The sequence below is a fragment of the Hyperolius riggenbachi genome, chromosome 2, assembly GCF_040937935.1.
Source record: "Hyperolius riggenbachi isolate aHypRig1 chromosome 2, aHypRig1.pri, whole genome shotgun sequence".
Taxonomy (NCBI): domain Eukaryota; kingdom Metazoa; phylum Chordata; class Amphibia; order Anura; family Hyperoliidae; genus Hyperolius; species Hyperolius riggenbachi.
Window position 1 is genome coordinate 339,653,894 of NC_090647.1, and position 25,642 is coordinate 339,679,535.

General features: G+C 43.6%; 1 protein-coding gene and 1 long non-coding RNA gene across 2 annotated transcripts in view; one reads left to right on the forward strand and one right to left on the reverse strand.

The window, feature by feature from the left end:
* CEPT1 (choline/ethanolamine phosphotransferase 1) overlaps positions 1-20,765 on the forward strand; it is a 54,915-nt gene extending 34,150 nt beyond the window's left edge. Inside the window, exons 6-9 of the mRNA XM_068269446.1 lie at positions 7,192-7,323; positions 10,685-10,843; positions 15,076-15,201; positions 17,939-20,765. Of these exons, the coding sequence (XP_068125547.1) occupies positions 7,192-7,323; positions 10,685-10,843; positions 15,076-15,201; positions 17,939-18,058 (537 nt within the window). The 3' untranslated portion in view covers positions 18,059-20,765. The remainder of the gene's footprint in view (positions 1-7,191; positions 7,324-10,684; positions 10,844-15,075; positions 15,202-17,938) is intronic.
* LOC137546696 (uncharacterized) overlaps positions 1-25,642 on the reverse strand; it is a 64,257-nt gene that overhangs the window by 25,568 nt on the left and 13,047 nt on the right. Inside the window, exons 2-3 of the long non-coding RNA XR_011026321.1 lie at positions 15,585-15,690; positions 10,399-10,507 (exon numbers count right to left, since the gene is read on the reverse strand). This is a non-coding gene — a long non-coding RNA (uncharacterized lncRNA). The remainder of the gene's footprint in view (positions 1-10,398; positions 10,508-15,584; positions 15,691-25,642) is intronic.

A 25,642-nucleotide genomic window follows, 5' to 3' on the forward strand; every position in this document is an offset into this window, starting at 1 on the left:
AGCCATGCCCCACAGGTTTTCAGAGAGCCAAGGCACTTTCAGACAGTAGCAAGGGCTCATGGGAGCTCTGTCTGGGCAGGGGGAGGTATTACTAGCCAGAGATTTCAGAGGCGGAGGGGGGGGATTGGTTTTTTTTTTTTTTTTTTTGCCCAAGGTACAGATAAACCTGCCTCTGTGTAATGTTTACAAACAACATGGCTGCTGTCATTGTATCACAGGAATACTCAATCATATTCTGTTAAAGCTGTTTGCAACTAGATTTTATGTGTAAACTATCTAAACTTTAACACACACACACACACACACACACACACACACACACACACACACACACACACACACACACACACACACACACACACACACACACACACACACACACACACACACACACACACACACACACACACACACACACACACACACACACACACACACACACACACACACACACACACACACACATATTTGACATATCTGTTTTTGGATTAGCCCATCTCCTTATGGGGTATTCTCAGTAGTTTCTTTATTCTTTACATAAGAACTCCCTGGAAAGGCTCTATACATAGATACATTTTGGCCAGTCGCCGCTGTCAATCAAGCCCACATTGTCCGCGGCTTACTGCACAGGCGCAGAACTCCTGCGCAGTAAGCCACGGACAGTGTGGGCTTGATTGATAGTGGCGCTTGACGCAGGCGCAGTAAGGACGACCTCGAGGTCGTCCTCTGCACCATGCAGGGAGCCCAGGACGGCGGAGGAGAGCGGAGTGGTCAGCGTGGGACAGTCGGCTGCAAGGGGCTAGAGAAAGCCCCAGGTGAGTAAAGCGTTTTTTTTTGTTTTTTTTTTGTAATATGTAAAAGTTCACTGCAGCGCTGCAGGCTTCCACAGCTAGATAGCAGGATTTGTTGGGGCCCTGTGCTCGTTTGCCGCTCTGATTTGTTCGTGCAGGCAGGTGTAGCGCTGACCGGTTGCTGTCTGGCGTCCCAGCTCAGCGTACTTCACAGTCTCCACGCTCCTCACTCGTCTCTACACCGGCATAGTCACATGCAGAGGCTCTCGGGAGTGACGTCAGCTGAGAGCGGGCTATGTGGCCAGGCGTGTTGTAAACTCCGCCCACCAACGTGTTTCACGCCGGGGGCGTTTCTTCAGGGTGTAACGCCCTCCTCCCGAACTGTCACTTTTATGCTGTCTGGACCATCCTCCTGGGACACGTCATAGGTTAGTATTTAAAGTCACAGATATGTGCATACAGTGATTTTACTCAGCGAGGATTCACAAAGTACCATTTCAAAATGAAACCTATTTCATCAATCATTACGCATCTTGGATCTATATCGCTTCAATTCAGACACGGCTTACTTAGATGCTCAGTGTTTTTACTCTCTTTCATAGCAAAGCAACTTTTATTCCCACAAATTGCAGTGCATTTCGTTAGTTTCGTCACCTTCTATTGCAACAAGTCCTTTTTCTAGGATCAGTATCAATTGGCCTGTTACAATTCATTGGCATGAAGATCGGTTCTAATAGACAGTCCATCAAGTCTTGGCTGCAGTTTATCTTACATCGCCCTCTAAAAATAACACATTGAGAAACTAACTTTTTTTTAGCCACCACTAGGGGCATACTTTTTATCTACATCTACAGATCGAAAGTACTATTCTGCCAAATCATGCACTCTCATCAGGCATACGTATTTAAACGCAGAAAAGCCCTCAAGTCCAACGCTCTATTGAGGCCATGTGGATACAGGGTATTAAGCCTATGTATCCACATGGCCTCCTTACAATACATCACATTGTCATGGTCACCCCGTCTGTTTGAGATATTAAGTTTATAAATTCCTTTTATTTTAGTCCCAGTTAGGTCACTATTCTGGAATTCTGCATAATGTACTGCCAGAAAACTTTTTTTTTTCCCTCATTTTTATCCTCAATCGGGAATGTTCTAAGACACGGTTCTTCATCATTCTTTTAGTTTTTCCTATATATTTTAGTCCGCAAAGACATTCAATCATATATATTACTTTTTCAGTCTGACCGTTAATATGGGATCTGAATTCAAAAGTGTTTTGGCCCGAACTGTCAAATGTTTATTGTCCATACGACTAATATGTGGACATAATTTACACTTTGAACATTTATATGTCCCATTTGGAATATGTCAATTAAAGGAATACTATCTGTAAGAATTGGACTGTTTGAAAATCCATCCTTAGAGCACATGTTTCTAAGACAAAAGACTCACTTCCTGTTTAACTGACCTTAGGCGGAGATAAAGTTCAAATCTGCATCCTTTCAGCCAATGACATTGAGCTGCATTAAGGGAAGTGATGTAGGGTGAGGGGGTGGAGTCAAGCAGGATAAAGGCTTTGACCATGTGCTGTGAGGGGGTCTTTGGCTGGAATGGGCTGGTGAGGCTGTTAGCGGGAAACCATGGCTAGGTAAGCTGTATCTGCGCATTGTGGGCTGTATTTAGAAGATATATTGGGGGGGTCTTTTGCTGGAATCTGCGGGGGTGAGAAGTGGCTTCTTGGATCTGCTGGTGGGGCTGTGGTAAGATGTAAATGGGTCTGTGTAATGTGGGCTGTAAGGAGGAGATTTAGTGGGAAGCTGCACTAATGTTATATATTAATGTATACATTGTGGGCATTGTTTCCTAAGCTTTGTGTTTATATGGTTGAATGGCTCTGTACATGTTGTTTTCTGTAGTTCATCAGTATTTGTACCTGTTTCGCAAATACCACTTGCAATATAAACTTTATTTATACTCTTGTTGGTGTGTATTTCTTTGCCAAACGACCACCTAGAACTTACGAGAAATCGGTATTGTTGTCTTTATTAATATCCCATTGTTGATACAATATTTTCAGCAATATCGTATTTCTTACACTATCGATACCCAAGTGTTCTAAAATGACAATGTACAAATTATGTCTAAGTAGCTGTGTAAACATTTTCCTACTTTTCATGTTAAATATCGGAGGCAAAAGCTTTACTTTATTGAGCGTAGGATTTAGCTATATTGTGACAAATCAATTGCAGAAGGGGTGTCTGCTTCAATGCACAGCCAGAGTTGCATATCAGACTACAGAAAACAAATATCAAACTCTGAAAGCAAAAACAGTATGAAAAGCTGTGACAATTAGTTACATTTCCTCTGCTCTCTTCAGACACTTCCATCAAAAACACAGGACACAGAAGCTGCAGCTGTTGGGAGCTTTCTCTCTGTCACACACAGAGTTACACATAGTTAACTGATAAAGTGTGAGGGGAATTTCCCCTCTCATGGCTCAGTCTGCCATCAGTTTTGGCATCAGTAAAGTTTGAAAGTATTTTGATAACAGTAAACAAAGAGGTTGCTACTAAAATGTATACACCAGTACTTGGCAGCACTTCCCAAACAATTCCTGTGTCAATTGAAAAAAATATGTGAATCAATAGTATTCCTTTAAGCCATGTAGAGGTGTATCTTTTATATTTACTTTTGACAAGTTTATCACGTAGATTAGGTGCACGTTTGGCCGTCATAAGGGGTCTAGGCCCTACTATTTTAAGAATTTCTGATGAAGCTGTCAAAATGCTCCAATTTTTTTCCAGTACACTGCGCAGAGATTCCCAATGTGAACCAAACCTACTGATCAGTAGAAAGTGGTTATCACCCCTGTCTTTAGGGAACTCCTGAGAGCATAGTAGTTCGGATCTCGTCACATCCCATGCCTTACGCAGAGCCCTGCGTAGGATGCGGTGTGAATATCCTCTTTGTCTAAAACTATTGTATGGTGCTCTAGCTTCTACTCGGAACATTTCGTCACTCAAACAATTTCGTCTTAAACGTCAGAATTGTCCATATGGCACCCCCCTAATAAGCGATGGAGGATGATGACTGGAGGCATGTAACAGGCTATTGCCTGCAGTCAGTTTACGGAAGGTAGATGTAGATAGTCCATCCCCTTCAATCCTCAGCTGCTAATCGAGAAAGCTTAAATGCGGCCGATCAACTGTATACGTCAATTTTATATTTTTGTCATTTTTATTTAGTCTGTCAATCAACTCTACAAGCTCAATCTCTAAACCGGTCCAGACCAGGAGCACGTCATCTATATATAGTGAAGCCAGAGGGCGGCGTGTGCCCGGAACCCCGCATCGCGATACACATCCTGGTGCTCCCAGAGCCCCAAGTGGAGGTATGCGTATGCCGGTGCACACGCCACCCCCATTGACGTGCCCCTGATCTGCCTGTAAAAGGTCCCATCAAAGGAAAAGCAATGAAAATGCAAGATAAGCTCAATTGCATCGTAAACAAATTGGTTGTATTCAGAAAATTCCGGGAAGTGTCCATGCAGCAAGAACTGCACCACCCGGAGCCCCTCCCCGTGAGGAAGCGACGTGTACAACTACTCCACGTCGACTCCCACGAGGTGGGACCCCCTGGGGAACCTTTAAGTCCTCCATCATTCCCAAGAGGCTTTTGGTATCGAGCACAAACGAAGGTAGTTCACTAACCAATGGCTTTAGCCGTTCATCTACGTATTTTCCCAAACGTTGGGTCGATCTCCCTATTCCTTGCCATGATTGGGCGGCCTGGGGGGTTGGTTAGGCTTTTGTGGACTTTGGGGATCGTATAAAACGTAGGGACAGTGAAAGTGTCCACGCTCATATAGTCCCGTTCTCCTTCTGTAATCACTCCCCTATGACACGCCTCGTCTACCAAAGTGTTAACTTTATACACTACCGCTGGGAAAGGATTAAATGTAAGTTTTTGGTAAGTCTCATTGTCATCAAGTAGTTGTTTACATTCTGCAACATAGTCCATCTCATTAAGGACAACTACGTTGCCTCCTTTATCGCCTGGCTTAACGATCAGGCCCTTAGTCTCCTGCAGTTCCCTGCAAGCTTTCAATTCAGCTTTTGATAAATTTGGTTAGTCGGATCTCCTTGTGCAATCTATTGTCTTTAAATCTTGTTGTACCGTCTCTAGGAATACTGATACGTATTTATTATTGGGGGCGGAGGGGGGCATTTTTATAGATTTCTTAAGTTTTTTTGTTGGGACTAATGGATTATCAGTCAGTAAATCAATCTGTTCTAAATGTAAATCCTCATTGTCATCATCAAACTTCACCGACCAGGGTGGTGGCACATTTCCTTCATTTTGCAGTTCCAAAAGATCATTTATTAAGACCGCATCCGATTCATTCCTAGTAGTCGTTATGTCTCGTATAGTGCCCGTATTCGGTGTGTCAACAGAATAACTTCCGGGTCATCCCTGTCTTCTCTGTTCTGTTCAGTGCATCACTGAATGAAGCAGGAAGAGGAAGTGACTCGCATGGCCATTGCAAGAGGCTCCTCCAGAGGGGTCATAGCACGACATTGTTAGAAGTCATCTGTCTTAACCTTTTCAGCCGCGCGGACGTGAGCTTCACGTCCGCAGCGGCAAGTGCTAGAGCCGCAGGGACGCGCTAGTCACGTCCCTGCAGTTTGGGTGGTCTGCAGGCGATCGTGCGGGCAGATGTCCGCGATCGCGCTGCTGCTGCTAGCAGAGGGGATTGGCTGCAGGGGACAAAAGTCCCCTGTGCCAATCCGAGCATGTCCGCCGAGAATTAACACTGTTTTTGTTGAAAAACAGTGTTTATTCGGTAAATGGAGCCGCCGCGCTATCTCCCGCCGCGATTTCCGCCGGTTTCCGCCGCCCGATCATTAAATTTATGAATGGAAACAATGTTTCCATTCATAACTTCCCCGCCGCCGCTGTGATCGGAGGCTTCCGATGGAAGCCTACGTCACTTCCCTGGTTACAATGTAGTGATACATTGTATCCCCATTAGCGTACTTTGTACGCTAATGGGATTTTTGCTCAGTAGGGACATCTTGTGGCCAAATAGTATAACACACCTACCGAGTTTGGGGAATACAAATAAATGGTTATTTATGTCAAGAGGACATTAAATTAATAAATATTGGGCTAAAAATTTGTGATGCATGTAAAACTGAAAAAGTGCACCTTTATTTCCAAATAAAATATTGTCACCATACATTACACTAGGGGTATAATTTGAACGTTTAACTAACGAAGGCAAATGGCCAAATAAAATGTGTGGATTTTAGTTATGGTAGCATTAATTATTTTAAAACTGTAATGGCTCAAAACTGAAAAATAATGCATTTTTTTAATTTTTTTCTTATTATTCCCATTATAGTACAGTTAGATTAAAATAATTCTTAGCATAATTTACCACCCAAGGAAAGCCTAATTGCTGGCGGAAAAAACAAGGTAGAGATCATTTTGTTGTGATAAGTAGTGATAAAGTTATTGGGGAATGAAAGGGAGAAGCGCTGACAGGTGAAAATTCCTCTCGTCCATAAGGTGAAAAATACCCGCGGGCTGAAATGGTTAAAGGCATGCCCATGAGAGGTGCTCGAAGTCCTTTTAAAGCAAACCCAAACGGTACAAAACTGCAAAAGACAGACACAGAATCCTAAAATTCACCACCTGCAGAGTCCAAATGGAATCTCCTTTCTTCCCTTTGGTGTCTGGGTTGGCTGCTAGATCCTGTGGAATTCCAGGTCCTCCAAATGGAGGAAAAAATGGAGACGACCTCAGAACAGAGTCTGGTTCAGTGCGTGGTTTCCTGCTGCTGCTGAGCTGGGACGAGCCAGAGGGAAAGTTAACTGACAATGGGCAGAGAGAGGGCAGTAATGGGAGGGATGGGGAAGGAAAAAATAAAGGTCAGCCTCTTCCTGTGGCTTGATAATCAGCAACTTAGTTGAATATTTTAGTGGTGGATTTTGGGGACCAGGGTTGGCAGCAATGAGGAAAGGATCGGCCAGATAAGTATATTTGCCGTAAAGGCACATGTCTGAATTGCGAATCTAAATTCTTTACAACTAAGTGATGTAGTTGTAGATAGATGGAAATTTTAAACAAAGACAATTTATTGGAGAAAATTAAGTTTGGAGAATTGAAGCTCCTTTGGGAAGCAGAGGTGTACCCACTACATCACTGTCTCATGCACTTGAGGAAATATGAAAACTCTTATTTGCCAAATACCTAATGTAACAAAAGCACACATGGTTTAAAAGAATTTTTCACAATTTTCATTTTTTTTTTAAGGGCATCAAAAATGTATACATGGATATTGTAATGTGCACATGACTGCTTATTCTTGCTTTGTTCTGTTTCTCTTATTAAAGGTTCCAATGCTGAACATCCAAATGAAGCTTGTTCCTGCCCTCTGTACAGTTGCTGGCACCATATTTTCTTCTATCAATTATTTTCAAGTCATCTTTACAGGTGGTGTTGGAAAGAACGGGTCAACAATCGCAGTAAGTTCTGGTTTTCAACTTAAGAAGAACTCCAGAAAATGTGATGGATGGTGTGTAAATAACTGTTGTGCAATAATTTACACTTGTACACAGTACAGAGGTCATCACTTAGAAAGAAGAATGACCATGTACACTGTGCTTTATATATGCAAATGACGCAGTCAAATATTGAGCAGCTGCCCTGAAAAGACCTATATGTGGTTGGGAAAACACTGCTGATTACTGGGTAGTGTTGAAAAGTTCAAAAGGTAATTTTTCTTTATCATTAAATGAACCAGGACACTGTGATGGCTGCTGTGTACACTTCAGACTTAAAGGGATACGGTAGGGGGGTCGGGGGAAAATGAGTTGAAGTTACCCGGGGCTTCTAATGGTCCCCCACAGACATCCTGTGCCCGCGCAGCCACTCACCGATGCTCCGGCCCCGCCTCCGGTTCACTTCTGGAATTTCAGACTTTAAAGTCTGAAAACCACTGCGCCTGCGTTGCCGTGTCCTCGCTTCCCCTGATGTCACCAGGAGCGCACGGTGCAGGCACAGTCCATACTGGGCCTGCACAGTACGCTCCTGGTGCCATCAGCGGGAGTGAGGACACGGCAACGCAGGCGCAGTGGTTTTCAGACTTTAAAGTCTGAAATTCCAGAGGTGGGGCCAGAGCATCGGTGAGTGGCTGCGCAGGCACAGGATGTCTGTGGGGACCATTAGAAGCCCCGGGTAACTTCAACTCATTTTCCCCTGACCCCCCCTACAGTGTCCCTTTAAAGGAAACCTTAAATAAGGGAGAGAAGTTGATTGTTACTCAAGTCATGGACTTTAGTTGGAAGGACACTGAGGGACCTGATAGTGGGGGCTGGAAGAAGCCCCAGGGAAAGTGAGCCTTTTTTCCCCCAAACTAAACAGTTATTTTAATGCAACCATTAAGTGAGTGAAAGGGAGTAAAAAAGATGGATACCATAGAGCCTTCATGGTCCTTGCTATGCCCCTCCATTGCTGTCCCCTGTTCAAATTTCGCACCTTCAGGACTCCTTGGAAGCGCACACATTACATGTTCGAGTGAGGACTGTATGCGCAGTATGGATCTGCTTGTCTTCAGAAGTACTCAAAGCCTTCTGAGGAGTCTCTAAGAGGTATTCTACTAGCATGTCAATAACTTCAACAGGGGGACAGCACTGAGAGATGACTAGGAAGGCTCTATGACAGTGATGTCTAACCTTGGCACTCCAGCTGTGACAAAACTACAAATCCCATTATGCCTCTGCCTCCCCAAGTTATGCTTAGAGCTGTCAGATTATTGCAATGCCTCATGGGACTTGTAGTTCCAGCACAGCTGGAGTGCCAAGGTTAGCCATCACTGCTCTATGAAATGCAAAGCCTTCTCTCTACATATGTATGTAACTTTTTTTTTTTCCTCTGGGTTTCCTTAAAGGACATCCGAGGTGAAAATAAACTAATGAAATAAACAATTGTATCTATCCTCCTCCTAAAAATTACTTTTTTAAGATATTCCAGTTTTATTTTATATTTAAATCTACTTTTTTTTTTATGGTTTTATTGTTTTTGCTTAATGACACATTAATTGAAGTATGCCAGAGTTAAAATCTATGAACTATTGAACCTTTTTATCTATTTCCTGCCCTCCAGAAGCCATTTTCTGCTAGGAAAGGGTTTTATAGTTGTAATTTCTTATCAGTGAGGGTCACACTGTAGTCTGACCCAGTCCTGACTCAGACAGGAATCGCTACTTACATACCTGATCATTAACTCTTTCAGGAAGAGAAAGAAGGAAAAAAAAAAGGAACACTGCATAGGTTTTGTGTGTGCTAGCACTGTACATACACATGTCTATTACACCATGTCACACGTCACCTCAGGTATCCTTTAAAGCACACCTGAAGTGAGCGGGATTTGGAGGATGACATGTATTATTTTTAAACTATGCAAATTGCCTAGATGACCTGCTGATCTTCTGCTTCTAATATTTGTAGCCATAAATCCTGAGCAAGCATGCAAACTGGATTAGCTGCATGCTTGTTTCAGGTGTGTGATTTAGACAATACTGATGCATGCAAGATGATCAGGACTGCCAGGCAACTGGCACGGTTTAAAAATAAATATGGCAGCCTCCATTTCAGGTGTCCTTTAAGTGCTGGAGAGAGGTTACAGCCTACCATGTGTTTTCTGGGTCCTACTGTGCTGTCATTTAGACCAGCTTTGAGTGCAGCTTTCCATTGCCAGTATTCAGATTATTGCTGTTGTAGTGCACTGCAAGATTGGGGGACCACAGACCACACTGGCGAAAAAACTGTCCATGCAACCAATGGCAGAACCAGTGGGTCATGGGAGAGACGGTGTGTAGTAAAAGTCACCTCTCTTTACACCAATTTTACTTTTTCTGTCAGGGAAAAATGAGGTGTGATTTATACTTGTACTTGTTCATAATCCAGTATGCATGGTGCAGTGTGGCATAACATATAGTAAAAACCTGTCTCTTAATGCTACACTGCAATATTATTCTACTTATTCTATAGTTCTCCTACCCACCTTTTGTCCCAAAATAAATCGCCTATTTCACAGTACAGTTGGTGCAGGCAGCAGTCCTTATGCAGGGGTATGCTATATTCTATTCAAAGGGAGCTGTACATGTCAAGAAGAAAAAGGCATCCTGTCGCTCAAGGAGTTGCTTAATTATTATGCTGGATACACACCATGCGTTTCCGCGTTCGATGGGTCCGTCGATACGCATCGATTCGATTATTTCCGACATGTCCGATTCAAGCATCGATGGATCGTTAGGTCGATTTGCCATACTTTACATGCCAATCGACCTAAAAATCTTCGAAATGCTTTCGGAACTGCTCGGAAATAATCGAATCGACGCGTATCGACGGGCGCATTCGACGCGGAAACGCATGGTGTGTATCCAACTCTTTTGAGAAAAAAATACCTGACACTGCTGTGGTTTGCAAAAAGCAATTTATATTCAGCATGTCCATAAGATGACATGCAGCGCTGCGTAATATGTTGGCACTTTATAAATACAATAAATAAATAAATAATGCAGATGGACTAATACATACCGGGATGGTGGGGTTAGTCGGTGGGTGTGTGGCGCAGTGGTGAACCTGATGACCATTGCTGGTAAGCACTTCTTCAAAGGTTGTGTCAATTATCATTCGCGACAGCCTTCTAAGGGGAGAAGTGGACTGAGGTGTTAAAACAATGAGAGAATGTTTACATACATATTGTACATTATACACATTAGTTATTGTTTACACCCTTCTTTTCTGTTTTTCAATTTAGTTTAAGATGTATGGCTTCTATTGTCTTTCTAATTGTATTCCTTTTTTTTTTTTTTTTCCCTAGGGGACTAGTGTTTTATCTCCAATGCTGCACATTGGCACTGTCATTGTTTTAGCTACAATGATTTACAAGAAATCTGCTGTTCAGCTCTTTGAAAAGCATCCGTGCCTTTATATTCTTGCATTTGGATTTGTTTCTGCAAAAGTAACAAATAAATTAGTGGTAAGCACTTTTCTTTCAAAATGTAAATTTTGTTCTTGCTAAATATATTAAACTTTTGTTGCCTAGCTTAAAATTTGCATGGTTTGTATATAAATACCAGGCTTCCATTGTAAAATGTAAAAGCAATAACCACAAAATCCCAAGGAAAAAACAAAAAACCCACAAATTTGGATACGTTGCCCAGAGCAACCGATCTGAATCCTTGTTTTATTCAATTACTTTAAAGGACCACTATCGTGAAAAAAAAAAAGGCAGTTAAAATCTGACAGAGCCGACAGGTTTTGGGCCAGTCCATCTCCTCATGGGGGGTTCTCAGGGTTTTCTTTGTTTTCAACAACATTTCCTGAACAGCAGTTTAGCTGCCAAAATGGTAAGATATCAGCCAGCCTCCCTAATCACTTGCACACGATTTTGTCAGTTATACTTTGCTGTTCAGGAAATGCTGTTGAAAACAAAGCAAACCCTGAAAATCCCCCATGAGGAGATGGACTGGCCCAAAACCTGTCGGTTCTGTCAGATTTTAACTGCCTAGTTTTTTCGCGATAGTGGTCCGTTAACTAATAGGCTGCTTTGGGAAAGTTCTCCAGCTTTGCTCCAGTTGGTCACAGTAGTAACAATTTAAAGTTTTTCAGTTTAAAACTGCTATTTTTCTAAATATTGTCTGTTTTATTACTGAACAACCTGAGTTTTCTATCTTTTCCTGGACTGTAGCAGGTGCACATGAAACACGGAACGGTAGAAGGATAGGATAGGCTAAAGCACCTAGGGAGCCCTGTTGTGTATCATCCTCCTTTGGGGAGCTCTTCCCTCTTTTCCTCTAGGAGGTCGTCAGGTCAAGGGGAAGACGTCCTGAGGCTGTTTTCCACCTTGGAGGGCCTGGGCCTTTAAAACCCTTGGGGTGCAGGTGGTGGCCCTTAAAGTGGATCCGAGATAAACTTTTACTCCTTGCATAATTGTGCCCCTTACATATAGTTTTTATAGGGCATTCCTCAAGCCAAATACTTTTTTTTTTTTTTTTTAAATTTAATTCCCTATAAACTAAACAAGCCTCACCCACACCTCCTTCAGCGCCTAGGCATTCTGAGTGGCATGTAGCAAGTGCTCATGGGAGCTCAGTCTGGGGAGGAGGAGGCAACGTTACCAGCCAGAGACTTCAGAGGCAAGGGGGCGGAAAGAGGCGGAGAGGAGAGTGGAGTTTTCACAGGCTGAGGGGTGGAGATACAGAGCAGCTTGGCTGTGTAATGATGACAAGCAGAATATGGCTGCTCTCATTGTATCACAGGAAGAAATAATATACTGTTGAAGCTGTTTGCAGCTAGATTTGCTGTGTAAACTATCTAAACTTTAGATAAGTTAAATAGACAAATTACTTGTTACTTTTTAATCTCACATCCACTTTAAGGAGTCCTTTTGTCTACATACCCATTAGTAGTGGTTCTGATATGGGGGGTACCAAGGAAACCGAGGACCGAAAAGACACACAATAAAAAAAACACCAAGAGCAAATAGTGCAATATGTCTTTACACCAAGTTAAATATGTGAGGAAAAACCATCTCCGCTCGGGTCTGCACAGTACCATAGAAGTCACACTCCTGTTAGATTGGGTAGTTCCTAGTTGTAAGGGCTACTCAAAACCTACAACCTCCAAATAAGAGTTGTGATAAGTATAGATGTAAAATGGTGGAGGTGCCCAAAAGGTATAAAGCACTTTAAAAAGGTGTGCAATATTAAGCTTACCTCTCCTGTGGTGAAGTAGCACATGGAGCAATCAAAAACTCAATTGAGATGTCAAGTGTTTATTGCTCAAAAGGCTCAGACAAAGTGTTTATTGGGTATCTCCTGCTTCATCAGGTCAATAAAAACCATCAAAAAGTACCTCTTAGCCAAAATGTAGTAGATTTGGGCTCCTGTAACGATCGGTGTAACACAGAGAGGGTCTGATTATTGGTGATCTGCAGTATCACCAAAAATACAGATAGATATATATATATATATATACCTGATTATTGATGATCTGCAGTATCACCGATAATCAGATATATTACTAACCTCCGGACGCCTGAGAGATATGAGTGTTTGGTGCAACAGTAAAACTTTGAGAACAATACCAGGAGGACAGGTACAAGGCAGTAAGGAATACTGCAAGAGTAAGTACCTTTCAGCAGCCTGAGACTCTCCCGCGGGGAGGAGTCAGACTGGGAGAGTGAAGGACCAGAGCGTGAGTGACACCAATAGAAGGATGCCACTGACTGATCTGTGAACTCTTTCTTAACTGGGGAGATAGCTCTCAAGGTCGGACAAGCCAGGTCGGCAACACACTGACATACAAAGTACAAAGACAGGAGGCTGATTTGGTAATCCTAAGGCAAGCAGGGTTTGGCAACAGAGTATCAGATATAGCGAAGTACCAAATCAGTGAACAGAAGAGTGGTCAGGAAAGCAGAAAGTCATAACAGATAATAAACAATGCCTAGTCTTGGGTGGGAGCTCCGTGATCATCAACACCCTGGAACTAGTCTGAAGTATAACAGAATGATAACACAGATTCTGACAATAATGTCTGAGTGCTTCCACGTAGTGATCGCAACGGCAGACAACCAGTGAATGACCAGCACCCAGTATATATAGCCCAGCGCTCTCCAGCGCCTCCCCTAAGTGCTGGACCAATGGGAACTGGTACAATCGTCAGCTGACCGGCTTGGTCAGCTGACTCCCTTCTGGCTGTCATAAAAGTTCTGCCTCTCAATGCATGCGTCCTTCTGAACCTGTATGGACTATCAGTCCCAGCCACACCAGACATGTCTTGCGTACCACCCGCCGCGCTGGACGTGGAGCCTGCCGCACCGCTATCAAGGCATGCGGCGGTTTCTCTGCGTTCAGCCATACTGGCAGATGTAGGCCTACGCGTGCAAACCGCTGCGTTGGATGCGGAATCAGCCGCCTTACTCTGAGCGCACGCAGCGGCTTTTCCGCGTTTTCTCACAGCTCATTAAAAATCTCAATTGAGTTTTTGGAGACTGGTAGGAGGCACCAATGCGTTTCACGGTAAAAGCCCCTTCCTGATAAAAATTCTCGTGCCATTAAAACAAATATTGGTGCTCAGAGCTAAGAACTGAGGAAGCGTTTTTTACCGTGAAGCACATTATCCAGCAAAGTGCATAATAAAGATAAGAAAAACTTTTGACTACTACTTGGCTTGAAGTCTACTCATTGAAAGTAGGATCTGAACCTTGTATCTTCTTGGATACCCGATAGGATAGCCAGTTCAATCAGTTTTAACACTTCATATACGCGTGTCAGGGAACTGTTTTTGTTTGTTGGGGGGGGGGGGGCACACCTCCTACCTTTTTACCATTCTCCCTACAACTTCTCCCCTGAACTAGGGTTGACCTCCAAGTCTAGCCCCGAGAGGACATTTTTTGAGCAGCAACCAGCAAAGCGCCATTAAAGACTGTGTGGGGATGGTACTTCCCCACATGTGCTTTCAAGTGGTTGCCTTCCAGCACCCCTTCCTTGTGAGAATATTCATATATTCATTATAAGCCTAGCGATATAACTATATTGCACCAGATTGGGCTTCCAGTATCCCTGTGTTTATTTTCTTCACAAGTCTGGTTCAATTGAGTAATTTGATTGCACCATGTGCTACTTCACCACAAGAGAGGTAAGCTTACCATAACTCTCCATTTTATAACTTTTGGGGGCCTCTGCTGTATCAGGTCCATTAGTAGCGAGACAGCTCTTGGCTAAACCATATTTCTCTCCTTTGGATGTGTTTTTAGTCCTGCTGCATGTGTGATAGATGATGAAATCCCAAGGACCGAGAGAACAGCCAAATTAGCTGGCATGACACTAGGAAATATCATTCCGAGGGATGGCATCCCCTTAACTCTTCTATCTAAAGTAATTTCCTGAGACAGCCAAGGGCAGATTAATCAAATTTGCTGCTAACAAAACCTAGTCAGTTGCCTAGAGTAACCAGTCAGGTTTTAGCTGTGGGAATAAACCTGAATTCTACTTGATTGCAATGGTCATCTACTCCATTCTCAAAACTGTTCTGATAAATCATCGCCTTTTTTTTTTTTTGTTTGTTTGTTTTTTCATTTTTTTTTCATTTAAACGAAACTTGCCCTTTTTTGAGCTCAGTATAGAATATGTAATTAAAGAATTATTGCATCAAAAATACCTTTTCTCTAATGGCAATTTTATTTATTTTTCTAATGGGTTTTAGGTTGCTCACATGACGAAAAGTGAGATGCATTTACATGACACTGCTTTTATTGGACCCGCCTTGTTGTTCCTAGATCAGTATTTTAACAGCTTCATTGATGAATACATTGTTTTGTGGATTGCTTTGGTAAGTAAAGTTTGTGGGCTTTTTTGTTTCTCAAAAGTTGTAGAAATTTGTGCCGATGCCCTTTTATCAAACAATGACAAGTGGTCTGACACAGTTTTTTGAATCATTGACCCAGAATGTGTATGCAAGTATGTAAATGAGATACTGCTGAAGCCAATGTTCAGCAGTTACCCGTGCCCTCCGTCGGCAGAAAATTGGGTCAAACAGATTAATGCATACTTAAAGATGGAAAAATGAATATATGCGCATGGAGGGGCTCCCCACAAATTCGATTTGGTCAGGATGGTTGGATACTCCGGGGCTACCGGACTTAATTCGTGATAGAATTTTTGGAGGGCTTACTTAATTTTTGATACTTGGATATATAAGGCAGGTCCTCTCACCTTGTATAAGATGTGAGGATCAGATTGGGCTGCGCTGTGCCACTGCTGTATCTTATTTTTTGTTAGTTCTGTATTATCTGGCTGCTGTCTCTTTGATTCATACAGTCTATTAAAACAAAAAGGCAAATATAACAAAACATTCAAACACAGGCTGATTTAAAAAAAAAAGAAAAAAAAAAAGTTTAGCAGTTTAAGAGGGGAGGGGGGAGAGATATAGCAGTGCCGCACTCCATATTCTCCTAGTTATATATTTCCCTCCTTCCCCCAGCCTTTTATAGGCTGCGTTGATCAAGTCGCATAACTAAATCATGGTTCATACTATGCAAACAAGTTCAGATTAGTGGAACTAAATGAAAGGGTTCCTGTGCAAAGCAATAGGATCTGTGCACATTATCCATACAGTGCATTTCGAACACAAGATTGTGCAGTGCACACTTTTGGCAGGTTGGCTGGACAAAGGGGATGTTGACGAAATTAATAGAAGCCTATGAAAGCAGTGTCCAATCTCACTAGGCTAGGTGCCATATACATATTGCAAATTACTCACCTGTTGCTGTGCATCTGGGTCTTCCACCACTGCTGGCACTGCTTCTCAGGTCCTCTGCATGGGAGAAGCGCCGGTGTATAGATCGAAGCCCTGTCAGAACCATCAGGCTCCCATTGGTTTGCAACAGACCAATGGGAATCCTCCCTCCACATGAAGGATTCTCATTGGTTCACTGTGGTGGACCAATGAGAATCCTCCCCGGTACTTTGGGATTTATTATGAGCCTGATGATTTTGATGGGGTTTAAATCTATATACCTTTGCTTCTCCTGTTCAGAGGACCCAAGCAGAGTTGCCAGCAGTGGAGGACCTGAACAGACGGCGGCAGGTGAATCAAATTGGTGGCAACGTATGTGAACAAATTGCACGGACATAGCCCTTATCTTGTAATACTAAACTTCCAGGTAGTACAGAGGCTTCCTAGGCCTTCCTTTGGCTCACTGATTCATTGTAGGGACCCTTTTGACCTATTTGACTTGGCTTGGGTCGAATAGGTTAGGTATCTTCCAGCTGCGCTTCCCGGCCTTGGATGAATGCATCTGTACTGGAAAGATTAGACAGTGCAGTCTCGGAGCAGCGCTTTTCAGCGCTGCTAGATTTGGGCGCAGCCGGCGCCTCCATAGACTACAGTAGGAATCGTTCCTATTGCAGCGCTCAGTGAGTAACGTCGGCTCCGTCAGAAGACGGAGCCGAGGTTGCTTAAAAACATAATAATTCGGCCTCCAGCAATAGCTGGAAGCCGAATTATTTCATTTCCCCACTATCCATGGCGGCCTGGAGGGGGAATAGTAATTAAATCGGCCCTTGTGCAGAAGCAGGATCATCCATATACCGCTGTATCCTGCGCCCAAGTCTACCGGCGCCGATTTCAAATGTACTCGTGCAGTCTAAGCACTGCTGATGTCCCTATGGATTGCATCACTGTGTGTTGCTTAAACCATGATCACCGATGCACTTGTGCGTTTGATATATTTTAGGACTGAGCGGCTCAGATCCCTTTAACCACTTCCACACCATGAAATTGTGTGCTGATCTGTGCTGCGTGGGCTCTCCAGCCCACAGCACAGATCAGCTAGCAGCCAGGGCGATCAGACTTCCCCCCCCCCCTTTTTTCCCCACTAGGGGGATGTCCTGCTGGGGGGGTCTGATCGCCGCCGGCTGCTTGCGCTTGCGGGGGGGGGCTCTTCAAAGCCCCCCTCCGCAGCGCTTCCTGGCCTCCTTCCCCTTCCCTCCCTCTCCCTCCCCCTGTGAGCGGCGCAGGACGGATTTCCGTCCTGCGCCTGATGGGATAGGCTTTAGCCTATCAGATGCCGGCGATCCCCGGCCAATCAGAGGCCGGGGATCACCGATCTCCTCTACGGCGCTGCTGCGCAGCAGCGCCGTATGCATGTAAACACCGGGGAAGATCTTACATTTACCCTGCGAGCCGCCGATCGGCTCGCAGGGTGTTCACGGAGACACCCTCCGTGAACTGACATGGAACGGCCGCTCATACGAGCGGCCGTTTCCATGGTATACACTTCAGGATTCAGGGGCGTATATATACGCACCGAGAATCCGGAAGTGGTTAATGATACATAATTGTAAATTTAATACAGCCCCTGGGCCAATTTTTCTAATCCAGTTGGTTAAAAATCTGTGGTCCTCTGTCTTTTCAAGAGCTGAAAAGTTGTACAGTTACTAAGGGAATACTTTATAGTACCCATCCAGTAATTTAGAGTATCAAATTATCTATTTCTAAATGTTGTGAGTACGCAATGGTAAGTTACAGTTGTCAATGAGCTAATAACGCTTCTGTATTCCTTCAGGTACTTTCTCTGCTCGATCTGATCCGCTACAGTGTGAGCGTCTGCAATCAAATAGCCTCTCATCTTCACATTGAAGTCTTCAGAATAAAAACAAATGGCTTCTATTCTAACCACCATTAAGTGACCTAAAATGAGACAAAGTGCATGTTCTATGGCAGAGAAGAGATGGTGAAATCCAAAAGCAGATATAAGTGTCTTACAAACCTCTCCTCGAGCGCAGTTTTCTATGTGTATGGAATATTGTTACGTTAACACAGTGGCACATTATTTCAGTCTTGAGAGGATTCAGGCGTAAGAGAGAAACATTTGATTTTGATTTCTGAAAAGCCCAGAACCATTTTAAATCAGTATTTTTAAAAGCCCACAATCTTAATGGATACCCACTTGGTGAAAATATATTAATGCTCCTCAACGTTACTTTTAGCGTAGCTTCACCACAATATAAAACTACAGTCTTCTAATACATATATATTTTTTTTAATAAAGTTATGGGAGCGGCCATTCAGTTGAAAGTGTCCAACAGCTTTTTGAACTCTTTATTCATTGTAATCATATGGGATGTATTATCAGCTTTGACATTTTTGAATATTCTTTGACATATACAGTAGTTAGATTTAAATTAAAGTGACCCTGTAAAAAGTCCCTGCCTCTCTATCTGGAAGTAAGGCTATATGATCTAAAGCCTTACTACCTCAGCAGTGCAGGCTGTACCTCTGTGAATGCTGGACTTTCTGGTTCAAAACCACAGCCACATCCACTCACACCTTTGCCACACCTCCATTTGTCATTTCATAACCTGGCTTCTCTCCCTCTTGGTGACATCAATGCCTAGCCTCTACCAATATTGAGGCCAGGTCCTCATAAGGGGCAGGAGCTAGTGAGTCCTATGGGGATTTGCTGCGCCTCATTGAAGGACTGTTTATAAAAGCTAAAGAGTCATATTGCCAGATAGGCAGGCAGTGACCCAGTGCAGGGATTCTTTAAAGGAGATGTCAAAAAAGACTCTCTATTTTATATTTTCGGCCTCCTAATCTATGCTCGGCTGATTTATGAGCGAAAACCTCTATTGGAGCATATTCAGCTATCTACATCTATTATCTTTCGGAGCCAATATAAAAGGAAGCAGGCATAAGTGCTTTGACTCACTCAGGGTAGCTCCCACTGGTTTTATTGGTGTGATTCCAGTAGTGAGTGACAAAGGTGCATCCACACACATTTTTAACTCCTTGATCCCAGATTATTTTATTAATATTTAGTTTCCCTTTTAATAACATATACACCATTTCTAAAAATAAAAATGCCTGTATGTTTACAAGTTTGTTTCTTTTGCTGTGTCTCAGAGCTTTCATACAGCTAGTGCAGTGATTGTTAACTTGCTAGGTAGCGAGACTGTTCTGTGACCCCTGATATTGTCACTCATATAATATTCATTTATATAATATGCAGTGTGTCTACACACAACAAAGCAAAGATGCAACAGTACCAAAAAACTTTTCTTTTATTGCTGCTATGTGCTGTTACAGCAAAAGACCGTATTGAACAAGTCGCATCACAGAAGACCCTGCTATGTTACAGGACTCTGTACTCTACCTTGACTGTCACATGGTCACTCTTGATTGACCCATCCACCAGCTAAATTCCACAAAGGGCTGTATTCCTACACGTTTTTCTCATGAAGCAGCTATTCTGTCTGCCACTGTGTAAGGAATACTTTCTTTATATTCACTTATCAACTTAATTGCTCCTAGAATTTAAATTGATCAGTTTTGGCTTTCACGCTCAGATAAACCCCTAAGTGAAGTTCATAAACGCTGAAAGCACACTTTTTTTTTAAATTTAGAAATCTGTGTTATAGCTGTGTTTACCTGCAGCTTTACACCTATTCAGACAGTTCCAGATGCCACACCACTTTGCCTCCTTCCTGTCTGAAAAGTACAGACAGAATTCAAACTTCCTTTCAACTGAGCTTCTGTCTGAATTTAGAGCAGGCTGGGCCTATACAGTGCTTGACAGAAGCTCCTGGCCTAACTGAATAGGGAAGAACAGTGTGTAGTGAAAATAAAGAAATGTAAAAACCTAGTCAGAGGCAGCCTTCTCTATGGGATAAAATTACCAAGAGCTGCACATGCCAACTCTGCACCTCTCCTGCATGCTCCATAAACACACAACAGCAAGCCTGTACATCTGCTATTTTCATTCTCCACTATTGTCGCTACCTCTGTCACTGCCCTTTGCTTCACACTTACTTTTTACAATTACCTTACGGAATTTGCACCTTTCATTGATGTACCTAGTTTCTGTGTTGCATGTTTGCATCTGATTGCCTTGCCCACTATCTGAATTATTGACAAGGCTGTTTTAACCTGGGCCTAAAGGACTTACGATGCGAGAATTGTCTAAAAAAAAAAAAAAAAGTTAAATACCTGGCTGCAAGTTTTATCCACAGAGGACGCCATCCGTGCTGTTTCATTCCGCCGTGGTCTCTTGCTTCATTTCACCCTGAGGTTGGGACCTGATCCGATCCCTCGAGTCAGCCGCATTCGCCCCATCAAATATGGCTGCCAGGTCCTGCCGCAAGTGTGGCTGCTCAGCTCTGAGTCCTCCTCCAGACCTGTCATGGCTCCCAGCAGTCTCGTGGATGTAAAGCACGAGAGACTGCCGGGAGCCATGACCGGGCTGGAGGAGGACTCAGAGCTGCAGAGCCGCACTTGCGAACTGCACAGGCGTGGCAGGACCTGACGCCCATATTTGATGGGGCTAATGCAGACGACCCGAGGGATTGGGTCGGTTCCCGACCTCAGGGGGAAAATAAGTAAGAGACCACAGCGGAATTAAACAGGGTGTGGATGGCGTCCTCTGTGGATAAAACTTGAAGCCAGGTAATTAACTTTTTTTTTACAATTGTCGCATCTCAAGTCCTTTAAAGTAAACCTGAGATGGGCAAAAATAAATAATTTATACATACCGCTCCAGGCTGATCGCTCCCTCCCTGTACTCCTCCATTGCCTGGATCATCTGCAATTGGCCCTGGAAAGTCCTCCGGTCTAGGGTGTTCTATGCTTGCGCGTTGCTGTGAATGCCCTGCACCTGCACAGTACTGTGCAGGAGCAGAACTCTCCCAGCGACCGAAGCACGCACAGCTAGACTGGCTCTGACTAGACGACCAATTGCTGCTGAGGACGGCAAGGGAGCGATTAGCCTGGAGGGGACTGGCGGAAGCCCTTCTCAGGTACTCTGTCCTGAACACTTTTTCCTCATGAAAACCTTTATTTTACCTTTTTTGTTGCTTCATTACACTATTTTTATTCACTTAAGTCTGTGTGCTTTTGGGCTTTGCCTTGTTCAGTTTTACTTTTAGTTGGGCTGTAAGAGCCAACTGATATTTTTTGTGTGGATAGACGCTGATAAGCATTACATGAAAACGTTTGGCTCTGAACCATGAACACAGTCTCATTCTTCTTGAGTTCTGCACCTCTTGCTACATTGTCCATACTATAAAATCCAAGAATTTGACAAGGCAAGTGAGATGCTGCACACTACCAGAAATATGAGTGAGTGTGCATACATCATCCTAACAGCCATAAGCCTTTCAAATCTCTCTGACTATACTGCTGCAGCTTAGCTACACGAGTGTTGTTTTACATAGCCATGGTTGGGTGGATGAAGGCGAATTTACAGAACTGTATATGTAAGGTTTACATTTGTGCCAATTTTGATTTTTTTTTTTTTATAAGGTTGGTTGCTGTGAACCCCTAAGTAAAAGTTTGATTTTATCTGATATTGGACTAACTTATGAAAATAAATCTTTCCGTTCTGTATCCAGAGTGCTGGTGTGATGACCACAAGTGTTTTGAAACCAAAAGTCTGAAGCTATGTGTACATCTGTAAGATGTGTGTAGTCTGAAATGACCAGTCCTGATAGTTTTGGGCAACAGGTTATGAAAAAAAAACCTTTTTCTCCAAAGGCAGTAATGGCTAACCTTGGCACTCTAGTTGTGACAAAACTACTAATCCCATCATGCCTCTGCCTCCCCGAGTTAAAGAGGAACTCCAGTGAAAATAATGTAGTAAAAAAAGTGCTTCATTTTTACCATGATTATGTATAAATGATTTAGTCAGTGTTTGCTCATTGTAAAATCTTTCCTCTCCCCGATTTACATTCTGACATTTATTACATGGTGACATTTTTACTGTGGGCAGGTTATGTAGCTGTTTCTAGCTGTTTTGGCTGTTAGAGACAGCTGTAAACAGCTAATTCCTGTCTGTGAACATTGTTACATTGTGGCAGTTTGCCCAGAGTACCGCGGTACTCAGAGCTTCTTGTGGGAGGGGTTTCAGCACAAAATCAGTCATACAACGCCCCCTGATGGTCTGTTTGTGAAAATCATATTTCTCATGTAAAAGGGGGTATCAGCTACTGATTGGGATAAAGTTCAACTCTAGGTTGGAGTTTCTCTTTAAGCTTAGAGCTGTCAGAGTATTTCAATGCCTCATGGGACTTGTAGTTCCACCACAGCTGGAGTGCCAAGGTTAGCCATCACTGTCCTAAAGTGTTATTTTTTCTTCCAGTAGATAATTTTTTGTCTTTTGTTTAAAATAACTTTTCTGCACTCTGCAATTGAAAAAGTACCAAAAAGTAGATGGGACACAGAGGCATGTTCTCTGCCTCATGACATGCGTCTGTGTCCCCCAGACGCCGCTTTCTGCCTCCCCACTGCTGCTGTATAGCTCCCCGAAATGATCGACAATATTTGTCGCTATTTCCGAGGGTAATGGGAGAGGGATTCCCTGCTCAAAATGCCCACTGGGGGTGTTCTTGCAGGCTTTCCAGGGCTGTCCATGATTGGTTCCCCCCCCCCCCCCCCACTGCATGCTGAAAGAGAATCTCTCTCTCCTTCTAGCGTTGTGACCCCAAAGGTCACAGAAGTGAAAGTGATCCAATGCAGGGTGGTGATGGCGGCAACCTGCTGCATGAAACAGTCACCCACGGATTTTAGCAAAATAAGACATCCAGGCTCATCTCCCAGATGGGGACACCTAACTAAAGGTGCCCATACATGGTACAATTTTTTTTTCGATTAGATAATTTAGTTTGATTATTCAGTTAGATCGACTATAGATTTTTCCAACATGTCTGATCGGATTTTAATTGAAAATCGGGATAATCGTTTGTTTTTCTTGATCGATAAAAAAGATTATTTTTAATTTTCATTTGATTCGATCGTTTTGGTTGAAAAAAATGGGAAAATCAAACGTTTTTATTGTACCGTATATGGGTACAATTAGATGTAATAAAATTGTATGCTAGAGGGGTGTGGCCAGGTGGAAAACATAATTTACTGGTGCCGTTACTAAAAATGGTCAATGAAAAGCTTAGAATTATGGCTATTTATTCAACTACTGTATTTTTCGGCATATAAAATGCTCCAGACTATAATATGCATCCTAGAAAATGCTGTTGACAGCACTTTTTCACCTACTTTCTTGAAATTTTTCAATTGCAAAGTGCTGAAAAGTTATTTTAGACAAGCTGAAGTGTGTGTGTGTGTGTGTGTGTGTGTGTGTGTGTGTGTGTGTGTGTGTGTGTGTGTGTGTGTGTGTGTGTGTGTGTGTGTGTGTGTGTCTTCCTGACTCTGACCCACGGCAGCCAACATGTAACAGATGCTTCATGCATCTAAAATTTGAAGTGTGTGCAATTTCAGGTTCTTTACACTTTAAATTTAAAAGGCAAACCTTGTACATGCTTTAACCAGTCTTCCGGGAACAACACACTTTGCCATTAAAACCCATTACTTGTAACTAGTTTGACTGGAAAAGGGGGAAGATAGCTACAGTTTGAAGCCAGGCTGCAAGGGCTTTAGGCCAGTACCACACTTGTTAAAATTGTATTACAACTGAAAACCAAGGTTAGTCAATGGGGTGGTTCACACTTGAATGCGATTTAAGCATGTTGAAAAAAGAAATGTACACCTTAGAACATGAAATTGCACATTGTCTGCGTTTTCACATTGACAATCATTAACAACTGTGGAATAATGCAAGAATTTAAACGCAGACAGACGTACATAGTGTGAAAAGTTGCATGTGGGAAGGGCAGGTTTCTAAATGAAGTGTACAAAATAAGTGCCAATCTAAACCCCTTGCATTTAAAAATACATATACACAGTAACCTTTGACACCAAAAAACGCTAAAGACCTTAAAGTGATTGGGAACCGCATTTACCTCCCTGGTGTTCTGGACGAGCTAGGCTCGTCCAGAGACGCCGGAGGTCACCGCTCAGGCCCCGCTGGGCCGATTTTGAATAAATTTTTTTTATTTAAAATACACAGCAAGCACTTTGCTTGCTGCATGTTGTACCTGATCGCCGCTGATCCGCCACTACCCGTCGTGATACAGGCGCCCCCCCCCCCCTCCTGAAACCCCGTGCACTGCCTGGCCAATCAGTGCCAGGCAGCGCTGAGGGGTTGATCGGGACTCCCTGTGACGTCACGACGTTCGTCGCCATGGCGACGGGGGAAGCCCTCCAGGAAATCCCGTTCAGAACAGGATTTCCGGACGGGTGATTGCGGCGATCGGAGGGCAGGGAGGGGGGAAATCATGTAGCAAGCGCTAGGCTAGCTACATGATAAATTTAAAAAAAAAATGCAAAAAACGTTCCTATCAGAACGCCTGGCAGGTTAAAAAAAAAAATGAAGCAAATACTTAGCTAAGGAGAGGGAAGGCTCTGGGTTGTATAGAGCCTTCCGTCTCCTCTCTCGGTGCTCTCTATCTTGTGCTGGCTCCCCCAAACCCCGTTTCAATCTCCCGCCGAAAAAGGGTATTTGGAATTCTTCGGGAGCCATGTCCTCCCAAAGACGTGCGGCTCCATACTGCACAGGCGTGAGCGTGCAAGAGAGCGTGCTTGCACAGGTGCAGTACAGGGCCGCCCTTCTTCAGGAGCACTATGGCGCCTCCTTTGGCCAGGTAAAGCAGTATTTGACTAATTTAGTCAAATACTGCTACCGAGTGAGCCAGCACCGGAATGACGGGACCAGGAGAGGAGCCGGAAGGCTCTATAAAAGACAAAGACAAACACATATAGCGCTTTTCTCCTGGCGGACTCAAAGCGCCAGAGCTGCAGCCACTAGGACGCGCTCTATAGGCAGTAGCAGTGTTAGGGAGACTTGCCTAAGGTCTCCTGCTGAATAGGTGCTGGCTTTGCTAGCTGCGTGTAACTTCCGATCGTCGCCCCTGCCAATACCCACCGTGCCGCGCAGCCCCACCCCTCCCCGACCCCTTGCACAGCCTGGCCAATCAGTGCCAGGCAGCGCTGAGGGGTGGATCGGAACTCCCTATGACGTCGGTGACGTCATCCCGCCCCGTCGCCATGGCGACCGGGGAAGCCCAGCAGGAAATCCCGTTCTGAACGGGATTTTCTGCTTACTCTGATCGCCGAAGCTGCGCTGCGGCTATCGTGTAGCGAGCCCTGGGCTCGCTACATGATTTAAAAAATAAAAAAATTTAAAAAATAGTGCTGCGCCACCTCCTGGGCGATATAATTGTATCGCCCAGAGGGTTAAATGCGGTTCCCATTCACTTGAAAATGGAGGATACATTTGGAGGATGGAGGTTTTGGGAAATTAATACACTTCGTTTAAATGTCTTGAGTGGTCTGAGAAATAAAAGAATGATTTAACCAACATTGTCCTGGTTCTTCTTATGGC